A 16,925-nucleotide genomic window follows, 5' to 3' on the forward strand; every position below is an offset into this window, starting at 1 on the left:
AGGATCTGGGCAGAGTATAAGTGAGCCGCAACAGGCCGAATGAAACTTGATGACTTATCTCACCACTTCTGTCTGACTCGTCTAACATTATCAAAATGAAGCCCGGGCGATGTAAGTTTCAATACATAATTGTTTTGCCCTTGTAAAACGCTGAAGAGAAGGAAAATAATTTCATGCCAACACAATTCTCCACCACTTTTGGTCCGCCGCATCGCGTTTTTCAACTATGAAACTCGACACCAGCATACCCTTTGGGACGACATATCAGTCCATACCGCAGTTGAAGGCTAAAATATTGGAGTTCTCGCAATTTGCCATTCCCCATCATCGGGATCCTGGTTTCCTTAACTCCCTACATTTCCTCGCTACTTATCGACCGGGCGAGACAACTCCTCCAGCAGAGAATGAGCATTCAAACGGAGAGCACTGCCCATGTAAAACAGCATCAAGGTTTTCACACAGTGATTCTCAGACCTTGAGATTGGCAAAGACCCAAGAATGCACTCATTATCTTGCCGTTTCGTATTGCTGGCATAGAGGGGAGGCGACGAGGGAAAACCCCGATGACAAATTCCGCATTCGGACCGCAGAAGGGAAGGAACGATATGCTCGCGCTCCTACTGATATTCTAAAAAGGGCCATCGAGTATGCGATTCAGTATGATATCTCATATATTTGGATCGACCAAGACTGCATTGAGCAGAGCGATCGTGACGGTAAAGTTGCTGGCATCCAGTCACTGGACCTAGTTTACCGACGTGCTGTGTATTCCGTGGGCCTTTTGAGACACACTTTGAACTCTCAACGTCATATCGACGCTTTAATGGGAATACGAGAGGCACAACAAGCGTTTGCTACTCCAGACGCAATTTTACCATATGTAGATTGGGAAGCCGTTCGTGAGCTGCTAGAACACCTAGCGGGAAACGAATGGTTTACTCGGTCGTGGATTCTACAAGAGCACGCCCTGGCAAAAGACATGAGATTATGCGTCAAATATGGTCTAGACTTAAAAGTTCCTGCAATACTTCAGGTTGGACTTGACCAGGTTGAAATAATTCCGAAAGATTTTGAGCTGGCCACCATTGGACATCAATACGTCGCTGAAGCGAAATTAGACCAGCTTTCATTCGAGCGGCTGATCCAAGCCGCTGATTCAATCAATCCTCGTCCTGTCTGCCAACCTCTCGGAACCTTTGAGGGTAAGGAGGAACGCTTTGGTACGAATGCATCGAAAGCATTGTGGTACCTCAGGAAACGCAAGAACACACGAGTTTCGGATCGAATAACAATCATCGGTAATCTCTGCGACTACGCAATTCGTCTTGATGCTCGAAAAATGGATCTCGATGGTCATAGTTTCAGTATTGCCGTGTTGACGCTCGCCCTACTTAATGGCGACTTTTCTCTCTTGTTTTCTGAAACTGATGAAGCGGTCCCAGAATCTTCGCACTCATGGTTACCAGTACCTTCTTCCACTTTTGACCAGGCGAGGAGTCTGAGAGATCTCGGGGACATAACTCGGTTCGCCACTTCTGGTATTTCGGATCGAGGGCTGAGCTGCAACGGAATTATCACTCAAGTCAACCATCAAATCGATATGACGAATCTCCAGAAGCGTTATAAACTGGATTACCAGAATAACAAGATCCTCAAAATTCAAACGAATGATGAAATTCAACAGAAAATGGATATCAAGATTATCTCGGGAATTATACTTGGGTTTGAAGAACAACGGTATCACGTTCTGGCGTCTTTGATCAGAAGTTGGGCTCACAATATGGCGAGTCCGGATTCAGAACCCGAACCCCCCCTTGCGTATAGGACGGCGGACGATCATTTTAAATTAAAGAGGCTTCACTGGCTAATCAACGCAGTGATGAGCAAAGGCAGGCTGTGGTGCGGAAATTTTGGCGGGGATCTGTCAATTAGAGAACCAACAGCTATATTCGACTGCTCCGGGCCCGAAATGGTGTTTATGCCACATAGCGAGAGCATGCAGAATCTGCCACCATTAAAACTTATGAACCTACCAGTAGCGTGGGTAGTCGATATTTCGAAGCCTTCTAGTTTATATAATATCGATTCCAGGATCGGTCCACAAACTACAGAAGATATTTCTATTAAATGTATTCGAAGAGTATATAGTATCTTTCAACCCTTCTCCAGCGGCAGTAAGCCAAAAAGTTACACGTTAGCTTGGCCCTAGATTAGTATCTCCTTATTGTAGAGTATAGGTAAATCTTATAAGTAGTATTTAAAGTAAAGTAGAATTTTTCTTTAAAGAGAGAAATATATATAGAGAAAGAGAGATACTCAATGACTGTCTTCTCTCTTTTTTATTTTTATTTGTTTTAATAAATAATTCTCTTAGATTAGTTAAACAAGTTTATTCTATACTCTAAAAACTTTAAACTCTCTAAAGGTTCTAAGTTGAGCAGTGGCAGAACACGAATTGGAAGCTGAAAAAGACGCTGTTGAGATATTAAAGGCTAGAATTGGTCAAGCGAGAAAGAATCGGGAGCGTAGAGCCAGGTATAAGCCAAGAAAGAATCGGTACCGCAAAGAAGGAGTGTGGGAGGAGATGATGGATCCAGGGCAGCAGTATCTTGAAGAAGAAGAAGAGAAGAAAGAAACTGGTCGACAAGAGCAAGTCGTTAAGGAGAGGAAAGCACTAGCCAAGAGAAAGGAAGAGGACCTTAGGGAGAGTTGGGCAGGCCACGTTCAACAAGCCATCGCAGATATGCAAATAGTCATGAGGGAACACAAGAAGCTTCTGTCAGTTACATTCTATTCCCTGACCCCCGAACACACCTCTATATCTGTATTTATTTCTGTCGTCTCATCTATTTCATTCAATCCTACCACAAACAAAATGAGCACTTAAAGTGTGTGTGTCTTGTGATTTGGAGAGAACTTTTGGGAGTTTAGGAGTTTGGGAGTAGATCTAAGGACTTGAAAAATGTTTCATGGGTTGTTTGTCGAGGAGGATACACCAATGCGTGGTTGAGGGGAAGGGATGGTCAAGTAAAGACCGTTGGATTCATGTTGTGTATTTCATAAAGGTATTTTCAAACGCCGATGTTATGCTCGTACCCAACTCCGCCTAATGCAAAAAGCCCCAGTTTGTTTTTCGAACTCGCTTACAATACTCTCTTTTTTCAAGCTCGCTTACCACCCCTCCCCCTTTTATCCACAACTTCACATCCCCTCACCTAGGAGTTTCACCCCAAAAATCCTCTCAAACTCCCCCCAATATGTTCCAAATCCAACAAAAAGCTATCATGCCCAAAAAGACTAACATCCTCACCCAACTCCACATGTGTAACCTTCCCATTCCCTCCCCGCCGCAACGTCTCGGCAATCTCCCGCTGCTGCCAGGCCGGGAAAAGGATATCGCTGCCGACGCCGATGACGAGCGCTGGGTGATCGCGTAGCGCTTTGAGGCCTTCGATAAGGTCTGCGGGAGGAGTGGTGGAGGGAGAGACTGGAGTGGAGAGGTCCGGTTGGGAGGAGGGTTGTTCTTCGTATGGTGTGGATGGGAGGGTGAGTGAGCATGAGGAGTCTTCGGGATTAAGGGTTGGATTCTGGGAGGAGACACGGGACGAATTCGCCGCGCGACGAGTAGCGGTTGCGGATTGAGCAGCAGCACCTAGGTCAAAAAGATCCATTGCTTTGCTCACGTATAGCAGGCTATTAGCGTCATATTCGAGGCAGAATTTCTCGCCGGCGTGGTCGAGATATGTTTCGATTAGGAAATCCGGGCAGAGAGCTGGTTGTTTAGACGGGTCTGCACGACGACGACCGAATCGCTGCTCCCATTCTGGTCCGGAGCGGTAGGTTACTGTTGCTATTTCGCGGGCGAGCTTCATTCCTGCGTGTGGTGGGATGGTGTCGTAGTAGAAGCCGCGGTTCCAGTGAGGGTCCATCATTAGGACTTGTCGTTGGGTATGGCGCATTGCGATGCTATATGGATGACTTCGTGCGCAGCCTGAGATACTGGCTATTCGACCGACTCGGGATGGGAATAGGACGCCTGCTGCTAGAGATTGCATGCCGCCCATACTTGCTCCTACGCTTGCGTATAACTTTGAAATGCCTAAGCCGTCGAGGAGTCGAAACTGGGCTCGTACCATGTCTTCCATTGTGAGAATTGGGAATCTGGTGGCGTATCTTTTCCCGTCTGCTGGATCTATACTTCGTGGTCCTGTCGAGCCATAACATCCTCCTATGACATTTGTGCAGATTACATGGTATTTATTCGTGTCTAAACATCCTCCAGGCCCTATAAACTTCTCCCACCATCCAGGCTTTGGGTTCTTCTCTGTTGAATGGGCGTGTGATGAGGCCGATAAGCCGGTGTGTAGCAGGATAACATTCGATTTGTCTGCATTCATTTCTCCCCAGCTCTCATACGCAATTTCAAATTCTGGCAGCACTCCTCCCCAGTCTAGTAATAATGGGTCTTCGCAATGATATATTTGTGTCGCGCCGCTCGTATAGGAAGGCTCGGGGCCACTTGATAGAGATCTTGCTTCAAGAGTCGCAGATTTCGATTCGAGGGCGTCCAAACAAGGAAATGCCATTGCTGGATTCGAAGCTACCGCAATGTCTGCAGAGCTAGACTTTCGAGCGCTCTGAGAATGAAGAGATCTTGAAGCATTTTGTAATTTCGCGGCTTGTGGAATTGGAGGACTCTTGGTTGAAGCCTTTCGAGACCATGAATTTCGAATCGTAACGTTTCGCGGTGCCCTTGAAGCTATTCGCGCGCAGGCGAGCATACTTCTAGATAAGTTCATATTGATACAGATATAGAAATTGACGAGCAGAAGTCCATTGACACAAAATATTTCAACTTGATTGAGGAATTGGCCGCTGCTGTTTTGTCAGCGATTGAACTCGCAAAAACATCCCGCAATCGTGATTGCGTCAGAAAACGTGACCTACAGCTGGTTATCGTAGCCGAGGTGTGGTAGCCTTGCATACAGCCTTGTGCTACGCCACATATGTGCGGAGGGATCCGTAACGCGTCATTTTGGACCCGCCACATGAGCGTTGCGAATCAGCTTGTTATGTCAAGTCAACACGAGACATTAGCATGTTGTCCAAACCTGATTCCTTCTGCCTACTGCGAATAGATACATACAATACAATCAAGCCATTATTCAAGTCCATTGACCACCAGTTTCAAATTGAGAAGAAGACTCGTAATCTAGTTCCACTGCACCTAGACGAACTGCTGTGCTACCTTTGACGGGAAGCAAGCAAACAAGTATCCTCATCTCGTATTATTCTACGACCCCGCAGACAACGAATTCAATTCCTCACGAGCTCAAAGATATTTCTCCTCCAAAATGGACGCGGTAAACTACCTCACAGCAGCTATTCGTAATACCGCCATTTCAATCTTCAACCCTATACTAGAATCAGAACCAAGCGAACCTTTCTCCCCAACGGCTGACGATGTAGTAGAGGTCAAGAAATTCTTTCTCGAATCTGCAAAACTCCCTCTAGAACTCGTCGATGCTATAATAGATCAGGCAGAATACTGGCCACATACTCGAAGCGTGTTTCATCGACATGAATCAGAAAATCCTTTGTATGTCAGGGCTGGTGGTGTGGAGGAGAATTCACTACTGGTAAGTCCCATTACTTGAGTTTTTGGAGGATCAGAGGTTTACTTGACACAGTTACGAACCCCACCACTCGGATTTATGCCGCTGCAGGAATGGACACACGCAATAACAAAAACCTCAACGGACACACCACGGAAGTTGACTACGGATGTCGGACCTGAACTTGAGGGGACAGGGAGATATGCTTGGAATTTAGAAGGAGCTCCTTTAATTTCGGAATCTGCGCCTGGCGAGGTGGGAGATGATGAGTTGACAAAGAAGGTCTTGAAGGGTTTGGGTGATGATTCTGCTTCACGGGGTCTTACATGTCGGAAGATTGTGTTTACTATTAGGAGCCATGATCAAGGATGGGGAGGGTCGTCCGCTGCTGATAGGGGAACATATCGAGGATCATTTACTTGGTTTGATGTCGGTTTGGAAAGGGTGGTAGCAAAGCGTCAAGGTAGATCCATCACCCACAAGGCTGTCTTCATTGCTAACATTCGCAGATGACGAATCAGGAACCTCTAACTCTCAAAACCCCATCGTCCTAACAACTCGTCAAATCCTCCCTCACTTTTCTCCCTCGCAAGAACCCGAATTCCCTCTTCTACCAGGACGAACCTGTCTGCAAAAGAACCTCACTGCATCCAATACTTGGCAAGATCATGTCATTGAATGGAGGGCAACAGATAATATCCACGAAGAATCTCCAGAAGCCGACGCACTTGAGGAACAAGGCCGAGGAAGAGCTAGTTTGGATGGAGAGTTTGTAAGGAACCTGAAGATTGGAGATGCGATTACAGTCTGGGGAAAGGCCCGGTTTGGGGGATGGTCAAACATTATTACGGATGTTAATGTTGATGTGTATTGGGCTGTATGAGAGATGGCGAAGGTAGACGATGTTGTAAGAGAGATACCCTAAAAGATGTGCATTGAACGCGCGGAGATGAAATTGATGAAGTCACGAGACACTATGAGTTTCTTTTGCTGGTTAAAAAGGCGCATACAATAGTTGCTTTCCTCTCCCCTTCGCGATATTGACTCTGTCTTCTGCCGTCCCCTGCTTCGCTGGACCCGCTCCATGCTTATATTACTGATCAAACACGAGATACACGAGAAGTAAAAACCTTATATGGACTGCATCTCTTCTCCTGCTCAAGACATCATTAGTCTTCTTCGCTTTGGTTTCCTGTTCTCAGCAGTTGTGTGCATAGCCGTGATAGCCTTCGATGGCTGATTGAGTAGATAGCCTGCTACATACTCGATTCTACGCAAAAAGGAACTAAATACACCCATCTAAAACGCAGCTACGAGACGATGTGTACTATACAACCCTTCTGGTAGAACAGCTAAGGTACTTAACGTACTCGAAATAGTAATGGTCTCGCTAGAAAATGGCACCGTGTACCTTATGCTTTCTATAGGTATCTTCTATTTCCCATCTCTGACCTGGGCATGTCGTAACTTTATTCTCACAAGACACTACTAACACCTATCTCAAAGCTAGAGCTCGCGCAATACGATCCAATTACTTCAATGTCCACAGTCTCTCGAGACTGTGTACTTGTCAAACCCAACTCATCACGCTGGTTACCCTCCCTGACTCGCGTTCACAAGCTGTACCGGAGCTGAAAGCCAACCTCGGCCCTTGGCTTCAGTGAGCCCAACTCCCGTTGGCACAGCTGCAGTTCCCGAACCTGCTCCCGCAACACGGGAATTCCACTAATTCCCGTTGGGTTTGGTGAGATACAGTAACCCCGCGTATGGGGATCGGATCTGAAATATGGGGTAGCGTAGCTACCGCATGGAGGAGATGACGCCGGTGAATAGCTGGCGCTGCCGCCGCTTTCTCATCTCTTTCTTTGATTGAACTTCTTACTCTTTTACTTTATTACGAAAGTTTTAAGAGAAAAGAGCATCACGAGTTGGACGTCAGCAGCCACCGTGGAGAAACGGGGTATTCCAACTGTTGTGACCAACGGGTTGATACGTCTGAAACTGTGAGACATTTCGCAGGATTCACATCCAAGAAAAACATTCCGAAGAGACAGAAATCTGTGAAATAAAGACTTCAAGATGCCTTTCACACCTCCGGCATTTATGCCACCGTTGGAACCAGGTAAGTTACTCCAACGAGTTTCCTCGCAAACGGAGCTTCCCCGAACAACTTCAAGATACCTCGGCTGACCCCAAACATTAGGTCCCCCTGATTCAATTCCCATCAGCGAATTCATTCTTAACGATGCACATGGTCGTGAACCCACGAAAACCTCGCGAAACCCATTTACTTGCGGATTAACGGGGAAGACCTATACAGCAGCTGAACATGCGGAGCGTGTCGAGCTTCTGGCGCGAGCGATATCGAAAGAGTGCGGATGGTTACCAAGTAAAGGGACGGAATGGGATAAGGTTGCTGGGATATTTGCTTTGAATACGGTTGGTACTTGTTGCCTTTTGGGAGGTGGCAGTCGACTGATCGCGACAGATTGATTCTATGACTTTAGCTTATGCGGTTCATCGTCTGAATGGTATTGCGACGCCAGCGAATGCCGCGTATTCCGCTTCGGAATTGGAGTTTCAATTGAAATCTTCGGGCGCGACATGTCTTTTTACAGTGAGTTAAACCTATGCTCGGTAATACTGAATACTAAAATATGAATAGTGTATAGCACTCCTCGAAACGGCTTTACAAGCAGCGAAAGCCGTGGGTATCCCGAATGATAAAGTTTATATTTTAGAGATGCCAAAGGAATTTTCAGGATCAAAGTCTGTACCGTTCAAGACTGTTGGACAATTGATCAGTGAGGGCGCTCAATTGCCGGAGCTTGAGAAGTTGAAGTGGGAGAAGGGTCAAGGGAAACGGCAGACTGCTTTTCTCTGCTATTCTAGTGGCACCTCTGGATTACCGGTACGTCTTGAGTCCAAAGCCATGATTTGAAAAATGTGACTGACAATACATAGAAAGGTGTAATGATCAGTCACCAAAATGTCATTACCAATGTCTTACAATTTACCCTATTCGAAAAACACGTCCGGGAGAAGAGGCCTAAAGGTCAAACCAGCGAAGTCGTTCTCGGTCTCTTACCACTCAGCCACATCTACGGTTTAGTTGTGATTGCTCATGTGAGCGCTTATCGCGGTGACGAGGTGATCATTCTACCTAAGTTTGAAATGCCTTCATTCTTGAATGCAATTCAACGATTCAAGATTGCTGGGCTTTACCTGGTATGTTTAGAAGCTAGCAAGAAGGATTATTGACTGATGAAACCAGGTACCTCCAATCATCATCCAATTAGCCAAGAACCAGAAAGTTTGCTCGCAATATGATCTGTCAAGCGTCAGATCAATCTTTACAGGCGCCGCACCATTAGGAGCAGAAACTGCGGAAGAACTTCAGAAAGTCTACCCTGATTGGGCAATCAAACAAGGATACGGTAAGTCCCCAAGACAAATCATAAGCTCATACTAATATTCTTGCAGGACTCACAGAAACCTGCACCGTCGTCTGCGGAACCCCACAACACGACATCTGGTTCGGCTCCTCAGGCTGTCTCCTCCCAGGCTTCACAGCAAAAATCCTCTCCATCGAAGGCGTAGAAATCAACTCCTACGACCAACCCGGAGAACTAGTCGTCCAATCCCCATCCGTAGTCCTCGGCTACCTAAACAACGACCAAGCGAATAAAGAAACCTTTATCGAAGACACAGATGGTAAAGGTAGATGGATGCGTACCGGCGATGAAGCAGTTATCAAAAAGAGCCCCGGCGGAAACGAACACATCTTCATCGTCGACCGCATCAAGGAGTTAATCAAAGTCAAAGGCCTCCAAGTCGCCCCAGCAGAGCTGGAAGCACATCTGCTCTCTCACCCTTCCGTCGCTGATTGCGCCGTCATTCCCGTACCTGACGAGCGCGCGGGTGAGGTCCCTAAGGCGTATGTAGTGAAGAGCACGAGCGTCGGTCTGGAAGAAAACGATCGCATGGTCGCGAGGGATATCTGTAAGTATGTGGAGGAGCATAAGGCGAAGCATAAGTGGTTGAAGGGGGGTGTGGAGTTTTTGGATGTCGTGCCGAAGAGTCCGAGTGGGAAGATTTTGAGAAGGTTGTTGAGGGATAAGGAGAAGGAAGCTAGGAGGAAGAAGGGTGCGAAGTTGTAGGTTGTGATGTGGTGGTGGATGGTGGGTTTGGAAATTATGGGTGGTGGAGTAGTGGTGGATGGGTGTAATTGTATAATGAATGAAATTTACATTGAAATACTCTGTATCGACTTCAGTGCTCACTGATGATACGTGCACAACCTGCTTCCCATTATTCTCAATGTCGACGCTCGCGGCTTACACAACAACCAACATTCGATCATAAGTCCTCGAGGGTCTTACTGTCCTCCAAGGATGTTTTTCGCTCCTCAAATGGACCCTGAAGGACCGTATAACCTTCTTAGAGACAACAAATGCTCGACTGAATTGACACAATATCCTACGTTTCGTCTTCTGTTGTCGGTAGAGCTTACATTTACCATAATGCGCTCCTTCGAACTTGAAGGAAACTAGCACATCTTTTGTTCACTACGAGAGAACTTATCTTTGTATCCACAATTGAAGATATTTGGAAGCTTGGGCTAGATCTTGATTCGAGTACCGAAAATTTCACATCCGTTCTACTGTCTGAATCATGAGTATGGGGCTGGGATTGATGGGTTGGAATAAGACCGAGGAGGAGAGCTTTTAATGGAGTTCTAGAACTTGGAAGGAGAAATATAGATGTGACTTAGTGTTATGTAATTGATTAAATCAGCTGGAAAAGTATTCCTCCCAAGAAGAAGTCGCTTAATTCAGTTATTGTATCCTCCTACTCAAGTATTCAATACAACATAAATACCTTGAACATCAAGAAAAATCTACCCCTACCAATCCAACCCCAAACTTCATCCTCAAATGACAAATGCGTACAACCCTCCCACGTTCTCATTCACATCTATCCATACACACAAACTCAATTCCGCCACACGCAAACTTTCTTTTTGCTTCGTATCTCCCATGGCCGTGCCGTCGGCGCTGCCCGCTGCAAGATTTCCCCACTTGCCCTTCCAGACCCAGCGTCCATCACACCTGAACCCAATCATGATGCGCTGGAGACCCGTCCGTGCAGCACCTGAGCTTTTTTCCTGCGAGCTGCCCCGCTATCACACCCAGCTGCGCGGGAGCTTTAAAGGTTCTTCTCCCACCATCACCATCTAAATTCCTTCACAACACCACACCGCCGCAGCGAAGCATTGATATCGTGAAGACATCAATGCGATATATCTGCGCATCATAACGACAACAGTAGGCGACTTACAAGTCTTTGCGCTTACTGCACTCTTCCGGGGACGAAGAAAGACTTGTTCGAGGTTCCAACTTGTTATACTTTTCTTGTCAATACCTTCATCACGGCTTCCGATCAGGAAACCCCGCTTCTTGTATATACTTCTGACACGGACTCCGAGGCGAACGACGGGATGGCGAAATCTACAGGCGTGGAAACGCACGCGACACCGGTGGGGGAATCGTATAAATCTGGCGATGAGGGACTGCGTGTGAGTGATGGGAGTCATAGTATGGAGATGCGGAATGAGAATGATGATGTGGATCCGGAGGTGGTGGCGGTGGGGATTGAGGCGTTGGAGAGGAAGCAGAAACATTGGTATTCTTATGTGTTGACGAGGGATTTTTGGATTGTGTTGGTTATTGGGTGAGTTTGCTATCTTGACTATGAGGAGAAGGCAGTATACTGACAAGTTGATAGGCAGGTTCTTGCTCTCTGTATTACAGGAACAAACACCTTTTCCACCCTCCTCGTCAACAAAGGCACATCCATCCCAGCCTTCCAAACCCTTTTCAACTACGTCCTCCTCGCACTCGTCTACACAACATACACAATCTACGCCTACGGTCCAAAGAAATACTTCAAACTCCTCTTGGTCGACGGCTGGAAATACATCATTCTCTCCTTCCTCGACGTAGAAGGAAACTACTTCACCGTCCTCGCCTACCGCTACACCAATCTCCTCTCCGCCCAACTCATAAACTTCTGGTCCATAATCTGCGTCGTAATAGTCTCCTTCACCTTCCTAAAAGTCCGCTACAAGCCCTTCCAAATCATCGGAATCCTCGTCTGTTTCGGCGGCATGGGTCTGCTCATCGGCTCCGACTCCATCACCGGCGGGACTGGCTCCTCCATCTCCACACAAGTCAAAGGCGACCTATTCTGCGTCGCCGGCGCAACCTTCTACGGAATCTCAAACGTCTTCGAGGAATGGTTCGTCTCCAAACGACCCGCCTACGAAGTCCTAGGCATGCTCGGTCTCTTCGGCATCATCATCAACGGCATCACAGCCGCAATCTTCGACCGCTCATCCTTCCACGGCGCTGTCTGGGATGGCGCCGTAGGCGGCTACCTCGTCGGCTACACGCTCATTCTATTTACATTCTACTCCCTCGCACCCGTCATGTTCCGCATGTCCTCGGCGGCATTCTTCGACATCTCGCTCCTGACGGGCAATTTTTGGGGCGTCATCATCGGGATCAACGTTTTTGGATACTCGATTTACTATCTTTACCCTATTGCGTTCGTGTTGATTATTTTAGGATTGGTGTGTTATTTCTTGGCGGGCAGCGTGTTGGGGGATAGTAGGAAACCGTGGTTGGGTGCGAATCAGGAGGGTGGTGTTGCGGGGTTGGGGACGGCGAAGGCGAAGGCTGTTAGGGAGGCGAGGAGGGAGGGGGTGGTTGGTGGGGGGAGTGTTTGAAATATTCGTAATGGTTGAGGGTTGATGGTGAGGAGGGATGGGATGGAGTTGCATTATTCGAGCTAGGAGAGAGTTTTAATATAATTATCAGTTCTCACGTATTTATGATGGTGTTGACAAATAAGCATAGTCCATCCATGTAAAAGAGACAATATCGCACATTTACTCAACGAATTCAAGAAAAACCCGCTTGTTCCCTTAATGTAAAAAGAGGCAAGAAATCCTATTCATTCAATCAACTTGAGAAAATACCGCATACATATTTCCTCCAAGTAAAAGAGACAATATCCCATCTTCATTTAATTAACTTAAGGGAATACGTCACATTTTGCCTTTATATATCAGACAATATCGCAGATCTACTCACTCAAACTAAGCAACCCCCTCTTATCTCCTCTACAGAGACAATGTCGAACATTCGTTCCATCATATTGAGGCACTGCCGTACGTCTGTGTGAAAAACAGAATGACGTTCATTCAATCAATTGTTTTAAACAACGTAATCATGTTTATTCAATCAATTGTTTTAAGGAAACATCGGGTATGCAATTAGTCAATTTGAGGCATTATCGCAGGACATTGACAGAGTCAACTCAAGTAAGCACCGTGTACATATTCCCGATAAGTAAAATAAATAATATCGCACATTTACTCGATCAATTCGAGCAGATATTGCTTATTGATTCAGAAACGGCAAAAGAGGTCGCTTAGCTAAACGGGCCCCCTTTTCGAGGGGAAGAAGCCGTGTGTATGGTTGGTGTTTTGTAATGATTTTCGTTTAGTCAATTGGGTTGAGGAGATGGGATTTTGAATTAAAACTTTTGGTTTGAGTTCTTAGGTAGATGGGCGTGATGGACGTGGGGGTTGTCTATGTTGTCTATGTTGTCTATGTTATGTATTTAGTTGTGTAAATCCTATATGCCCTGCCGAACCGTAAATAGATCCTAGTTCCTGGGTATCATCCATTTCATGTTCATTTCGTTGCCGTAAATCCCAAATATGGCCTGCCCAACCCAAGTATATCCAGGGTATCATTCCGTTTCCATTTCATAAATCCCAAATATGTCGATCCCAACCCATCCTTAAATAAATCCGATATCCCCGGGTATCATCGCTGTCCATTTCATAGATAACCCATATACACCGATGCCAGCCCAACCATCCAAATAACCCCCCCTCCCCGAACCCTTTCAACAAATACAAATAAATGGAGAAAAAAATGTGAATGAAAACCACAATCCCATCTCAGCTCAATCAACAATCCAAGGATCCTCCCTCCCACCACGTCCATCCATACGTATCGGCAGACGGACGCGCCATCCCCTTCCCTATCCATTTATTAGTCCCTTCCCTACCATATACACAAGCACAGCAGGGTACTTACAGCATTATCCTCCTCATCTGAATCCAAGATCTCAATCATCTGTCGGTCTTCCACTTTTATGAGTGATGGTTCGGGCTCGGGTTTTGGCGCGAGGAGGGAAGATATGGCGGATTTTTGCGCGCTGGTGGTGGTGGGGGATGCAGATCTCGCAGACTCTGCAGGCGAATTGCTGGATAAGGAGTTTAGATATGTTTTTTTGAAGGATGTCATGTCGGGTTTGACGAAAAGGTCTTGTTCATCGTCATCTTCGGAGGAAGAGGGGTCCTGGGGTGTGTTAGTACTTTGATTTCTGGTTTGGGAAGGGGAAGGGAGATACGTTTCTAGGTGTTGCATGTGCTTTGTTGTATGCGGTGAGCTGTTTTCTTAGTGTGCCGAAGCTAGATGAGGAAGCGGAGTCGGGGAGGTTGTAGGGGCGGTCGTCGAGGTCGTCTTCGCTGTCTGAGGAGGAGGGGGGAGTGGGTTTAGGTCTTTTGGGTCTAGAATTTCCGCCGTTTCGTGGTCCTCCACCTTTTGGTCCACCACCTCCAGACCCATCTGAATCAGACGAGTCATCCAAATCATCATCGCTATCAGATCCAGAAGATTCATCTTCATCGTCACTACTGCCAGAGGAGTCATAGCTGTGATATTCAATGTTCTCGTTGCGCAATTTTTGCATCACAATGGCGAGGGCGTTGCTGTGAGGTTGTTGGTCGTCGATTTGAAGTGGGGGTTGATGGATCCATGAGCGTGAGTTTACTGCTAGTTTCACAAACTTTTCTCTGACGTGTTTGTTGGCTTTGTAGACGGCTCGCCAGTCGACACGCCATCCTAGGTGGAAGAAAGCGGATTCTACTCGATCGGCCTGTATAATGTGATAACCGGGCGGACTGTACTGGTTTGTAAGTGCCATCTTGCCTTGAAGAAAATCCATGGCGACTGTGAGTGGTGATTTGGAGATTTGGAGATACAGGTCAACTTTGATGTGTGCAATGGTGAGAGGAATTCGTGTGTTGGGATAACAAAGTTTGGCGTCGATTTTCCGCTGCCGAATTACGTCCAGATCCTCTCTATAACGGGGAGGATGAATTAGATTCACACTTGGCCCAATATACATACCTGGGCAGCCATCTGGATGTGGATCTACAAATGTAGAACTTTGAAAAAGCTTCAGCAGATGCTTTCTCTGCACCACTCGACCTGCTGTTGCTCGTCCATCCTTCCATTGGCCATTTCCAGTCAAGAAATGCTTCCACCCCTTAAGAAGATGTGGCGCCCATGTGATCAAATATCTTTTTCCCAAGCCGACACCGCGATTTCCAAGTTTGGTACCGTGTTTAGCTCCACTGAAGACGATCTTGTATCGATCACGGGAATAGGGACTTTTTGCGAAGGCATACCAAATCTGATCAGTTGCTCCACTTGGGCCCTTGTAGACACCAGCGTAAATCCATCTGAGAAGACTGTATTAGGTATGATTAAGAGGAATGTTAGACATGGACTGACCTTTGTTGATCAGGGGGAGGTGGCCCTTTCTTGCTCTTCTTCTCCTTCTTCTGTTTCACCTCCTTCTGCTTCTTCACCTTTCTTGAAGGAGCCATTGTGTGGCGAATTTGAATGTCTTAGTTGCGTTGGGAATTGTGTGGTGGTGGTGTGGTTGAGAGTGAGAGAGTGAGAGTCGAGATCGAGGACGAAAGAGCTCAGTTTAAAGACTTCCAAGGACCCACTTTGAATACTGCTGGCGAAATGAGGAAGGAACGACTGTTATTTGAATGTACTGTTGAGTAAGTTGGGGAAGTTAAGGAAGGAGCTATGCCAAAGTGTAACAGTCGAGGAAGGAGCTACCAACTACATGATATCTTATGCCTCGGCCTAATGAACGATAAATTAGACGCAAAACCCTCTGATTCCTCGACTTGATTGACGCCTTATAAAACGTTTTTTCTTTTGATAAGAGTAAATGTGCACATCGAGGGATGTACTATGTGGAAGTGTGCTAGCAGTCGAGGGACGAACAACGAACTGCATTGTATTTGATGCCTCGGTTTAATGAAATATACAATCGGCACAAAAATTTATATTTGCTCAATTTTATTTGACGAAATATGCGATATTCGCTCTGATGATATGGGTAAATGAGTCTTGTAAGGAAGGCATGTTGGGAAGTCACGGTCTAACGTACCTAAAGGCTTCTCTCGCCTCAGTAACCATGGAAACTAAACTTCGAGCACCCGCTTACATGGCTTCAGACTGAGATAACTATCATTAAGTGAAATACCAGACGGGTTGACGTCCGTGGATAGGACGGTCCGTCTCGCATGAAAGTCTACGTTTCCACCTCCTTCGTATTGGTATGTCTACCGCCGTGGAGGTAGCACAAAACCCCCGTCTGAACAGTCTACCCGCTCGTCAAGACTAGATCAACTAGCGGCAGAAGTTCTAACCCTGATTAATGCTCCGCTTGAGAATTTGTGACGCTTGTGGATAGGCGTCAATGCCTCGTCTGTGCTGGCGTCTGCCATGACCAGGCTGAGAATGGCTGTTTTGAGAGTTCCTAATACTTAGTAAACCTCAACTCCAGCAAATCAGCGAGCAACTCACTGTTATATTCCTTACAGAACCAACCCTCAACCAGTATCCTTCACATACCCCATTCCAACCCTCCACCACTGATACAACCCCTCATCGCCTTCCAGCAACTTTGCAAAATCCTTGATCTCTTCAATCTCTTGCACATCACCCGTCTCAACTCCCAGTGGCCCAAGAGACATCTTTTCAATACTCTCTCTCTTAACCAGACGCATATCCTTATATCTTAATTTCTATCCAAAAAGTATCAGTCACGTGTTCGAAGACATTCGATGAAAAGAAGAGCAACGTACTCTAACAACATTTTCCCACTCCTTAACTCCATTCTCTTCGCCTTCACACAACATGATTCCAGGCGGAGCTCCAACTTTGAGAAGAACAGAACAGTCATGTGTTTTCGCTGCGCGAGTGATGACGCCTATCTTTTTGCGTGATGTCATGTGATGGGTTTTGATGAGCATTCGATGTAGGATGGCTGTCGACATGGCGTGGAACAATAAGAAGAGGTAGGTATAGGTTGAGAACAAAAATTGATATATGAAGCTTGACATGAAGAAGGCAGTGATCA

At 46.4% G+C, this 16,925-nt stretch overlaps 7 protein-coding genes across 7 annotated transcripts; 4 read left to right on the top strand and 3 right to left on the bottom strand.

The window, feature by feature from the left end:
* Nucleotides 1–226: 226 nt before the first annotated feature.
* On the top strand, nt 227–2,887 carry GLAREA_10963 (uncharacterized protein; the record flags this gene model as incomplete). The annotated part of the gene is made up of 2 exons (XM_008079154.1): nt 227–2,174; nt 2,442–2,887. The coding sequence occupies 2 exons, from the start codon at nt 227–229 to the stop codon at nt 2,885–2,887; spliced, it is 2,394 nt and encodes a 797-aa protein (XP_008077345.1).
* A 337-nt stretch (nt 2,888–3,224) lies between these two features.
* GLAREA_10964 (alpha/beta-Hydrolase) lies at nt 3,225–4,799 on the bottom strand (the record flags this gene model as incomplete). Its single annotated transcript, XM_008079155.1, has 1 exon — nt 3,225–4,799. The coding sequence occupies one exon, from the start codon at nt 4,797–4,799 to the stop codon at nt 3,225–3,227; it is 1,575 nt and encodes a 524-aa protein (XP_008077346.1).
* A 555-nt stretch (nt 4,800–5,354) lies between these two features.
* On the top strand, nt 5,355–6,498 carry GLAREA_10965 (uncharacterized protein; the record flags this gene model as incomplete). Its single annotated transcript, XM_008079156.1, has 3 exons — nt 5,355–5,639; nt 5,691–6,078; nt 6,125–6,498. The coding sequence occupies 3 exons, from the start codon at nt 5,355–5,357 to the stop codon at nt 6,496–6,498; spliced, it is 1,047 nt and encodes a 348-aa protein (XP_008077347.1).
* A 1,196-nt stretch (nt 6,499–7,694) lies between these two features.
* Nucleotides 7,695–9,775, top strand: GLAREA_10966 (Acetyl-CoA synthetase-like protein; the record flags this gene model as incomplete). Its single annotated transcript, XM_008079157.1, has 7 exons — nt 7,695–7,737; nt 7,819–8,054; nt 8,104–8,232; nt 8,281–8,526; nt 8,580–8,843; nt 8,890–9,052; nt 9,099–9,775. The coding sequence occupies 7 exons, from the start codon at nt 7,695–7,697 to the stop codon at nt 9,773–9,775; spliced, it is 1,758 nt and encodes a 585-aa protein (XP_008077348.1).
* Nucleotides 9,776–11,115: 1,340 nt separating this feature from the next.
* On the top strand, nt 11,116–12,405 carry GLAREA_10967 (Multidrug resistance efflux transporter EmrE; the record flags this gene model as incomplete). The annotated part of the gene is made up of 2 exons (XM_008079158.1): nt 11,116–11,348; nt 11,403–12,405. 2 exons carry the CDS (start codon nt 11,116–11,118, stop codon nt 12,403–12,405), a joined length of 1,236 nt encoding a protein of 411 aa, XP_008077349.1.
* Nucleotides 12,406–13,655: 1,250 nt separating this feature from the next.
* Nucleotides 13,656–15,369, bottom strand: GLAREA_10968 (uncharacterized protein; the record flags this gene model as incomplete). The annotated part of the gene is made up of 4 exons (XM_008079159.1): nt 13,656–13,733; nt 13,790–14,053; nt 14,106–15,222; nt 15,275–15,369. The coding sequence occupies 4 exons, from the start codon at nt 15,367–15,369 to the stop codon at nt 13,656–13,658; spliced, it is 1,554 nt and encodes a 517-aa protein (XP_008077350.1).
* Nucleotides 15,370–16,207: 838 nt separating this feature from the next.
* GLAREA_10969 (uncharacterized protein) lies at nt 16,208–16,842 on the bottom strand (the record flags this gene model as incomplete). The annotated part of the gene is made up of 3 exons (XM_008079160.1): nt 16,208–16,322; nt 16,418–16,590; nt 16,651–16,842. The coding sequence occupies 3 exons, from the start codon at nt 16,840–16,842 to the stop codon at nt 16,208–16,210; spliced, it is 480 nt and encodes a 159-aa protein (XP_008077351.1).
* Nucleotides 16,843–16,925: the final 83 nt, after the last annotated feature.

Source organism: Glarea lozoyensis (assembly GCF_000409485.1).
Source record: "Glarea lozoyensis ATCC 20868 chromosome Unknown GLAREA11, whole genome shotgun sequence".
Classification (NCBI taxonomy): domain Eukaryota; kingdom Fungi; phylum Ascomycota; class Leotiomycetes; order Helotiales; family Helotiaceae; genus Glarea; species Glarea lozoyensis.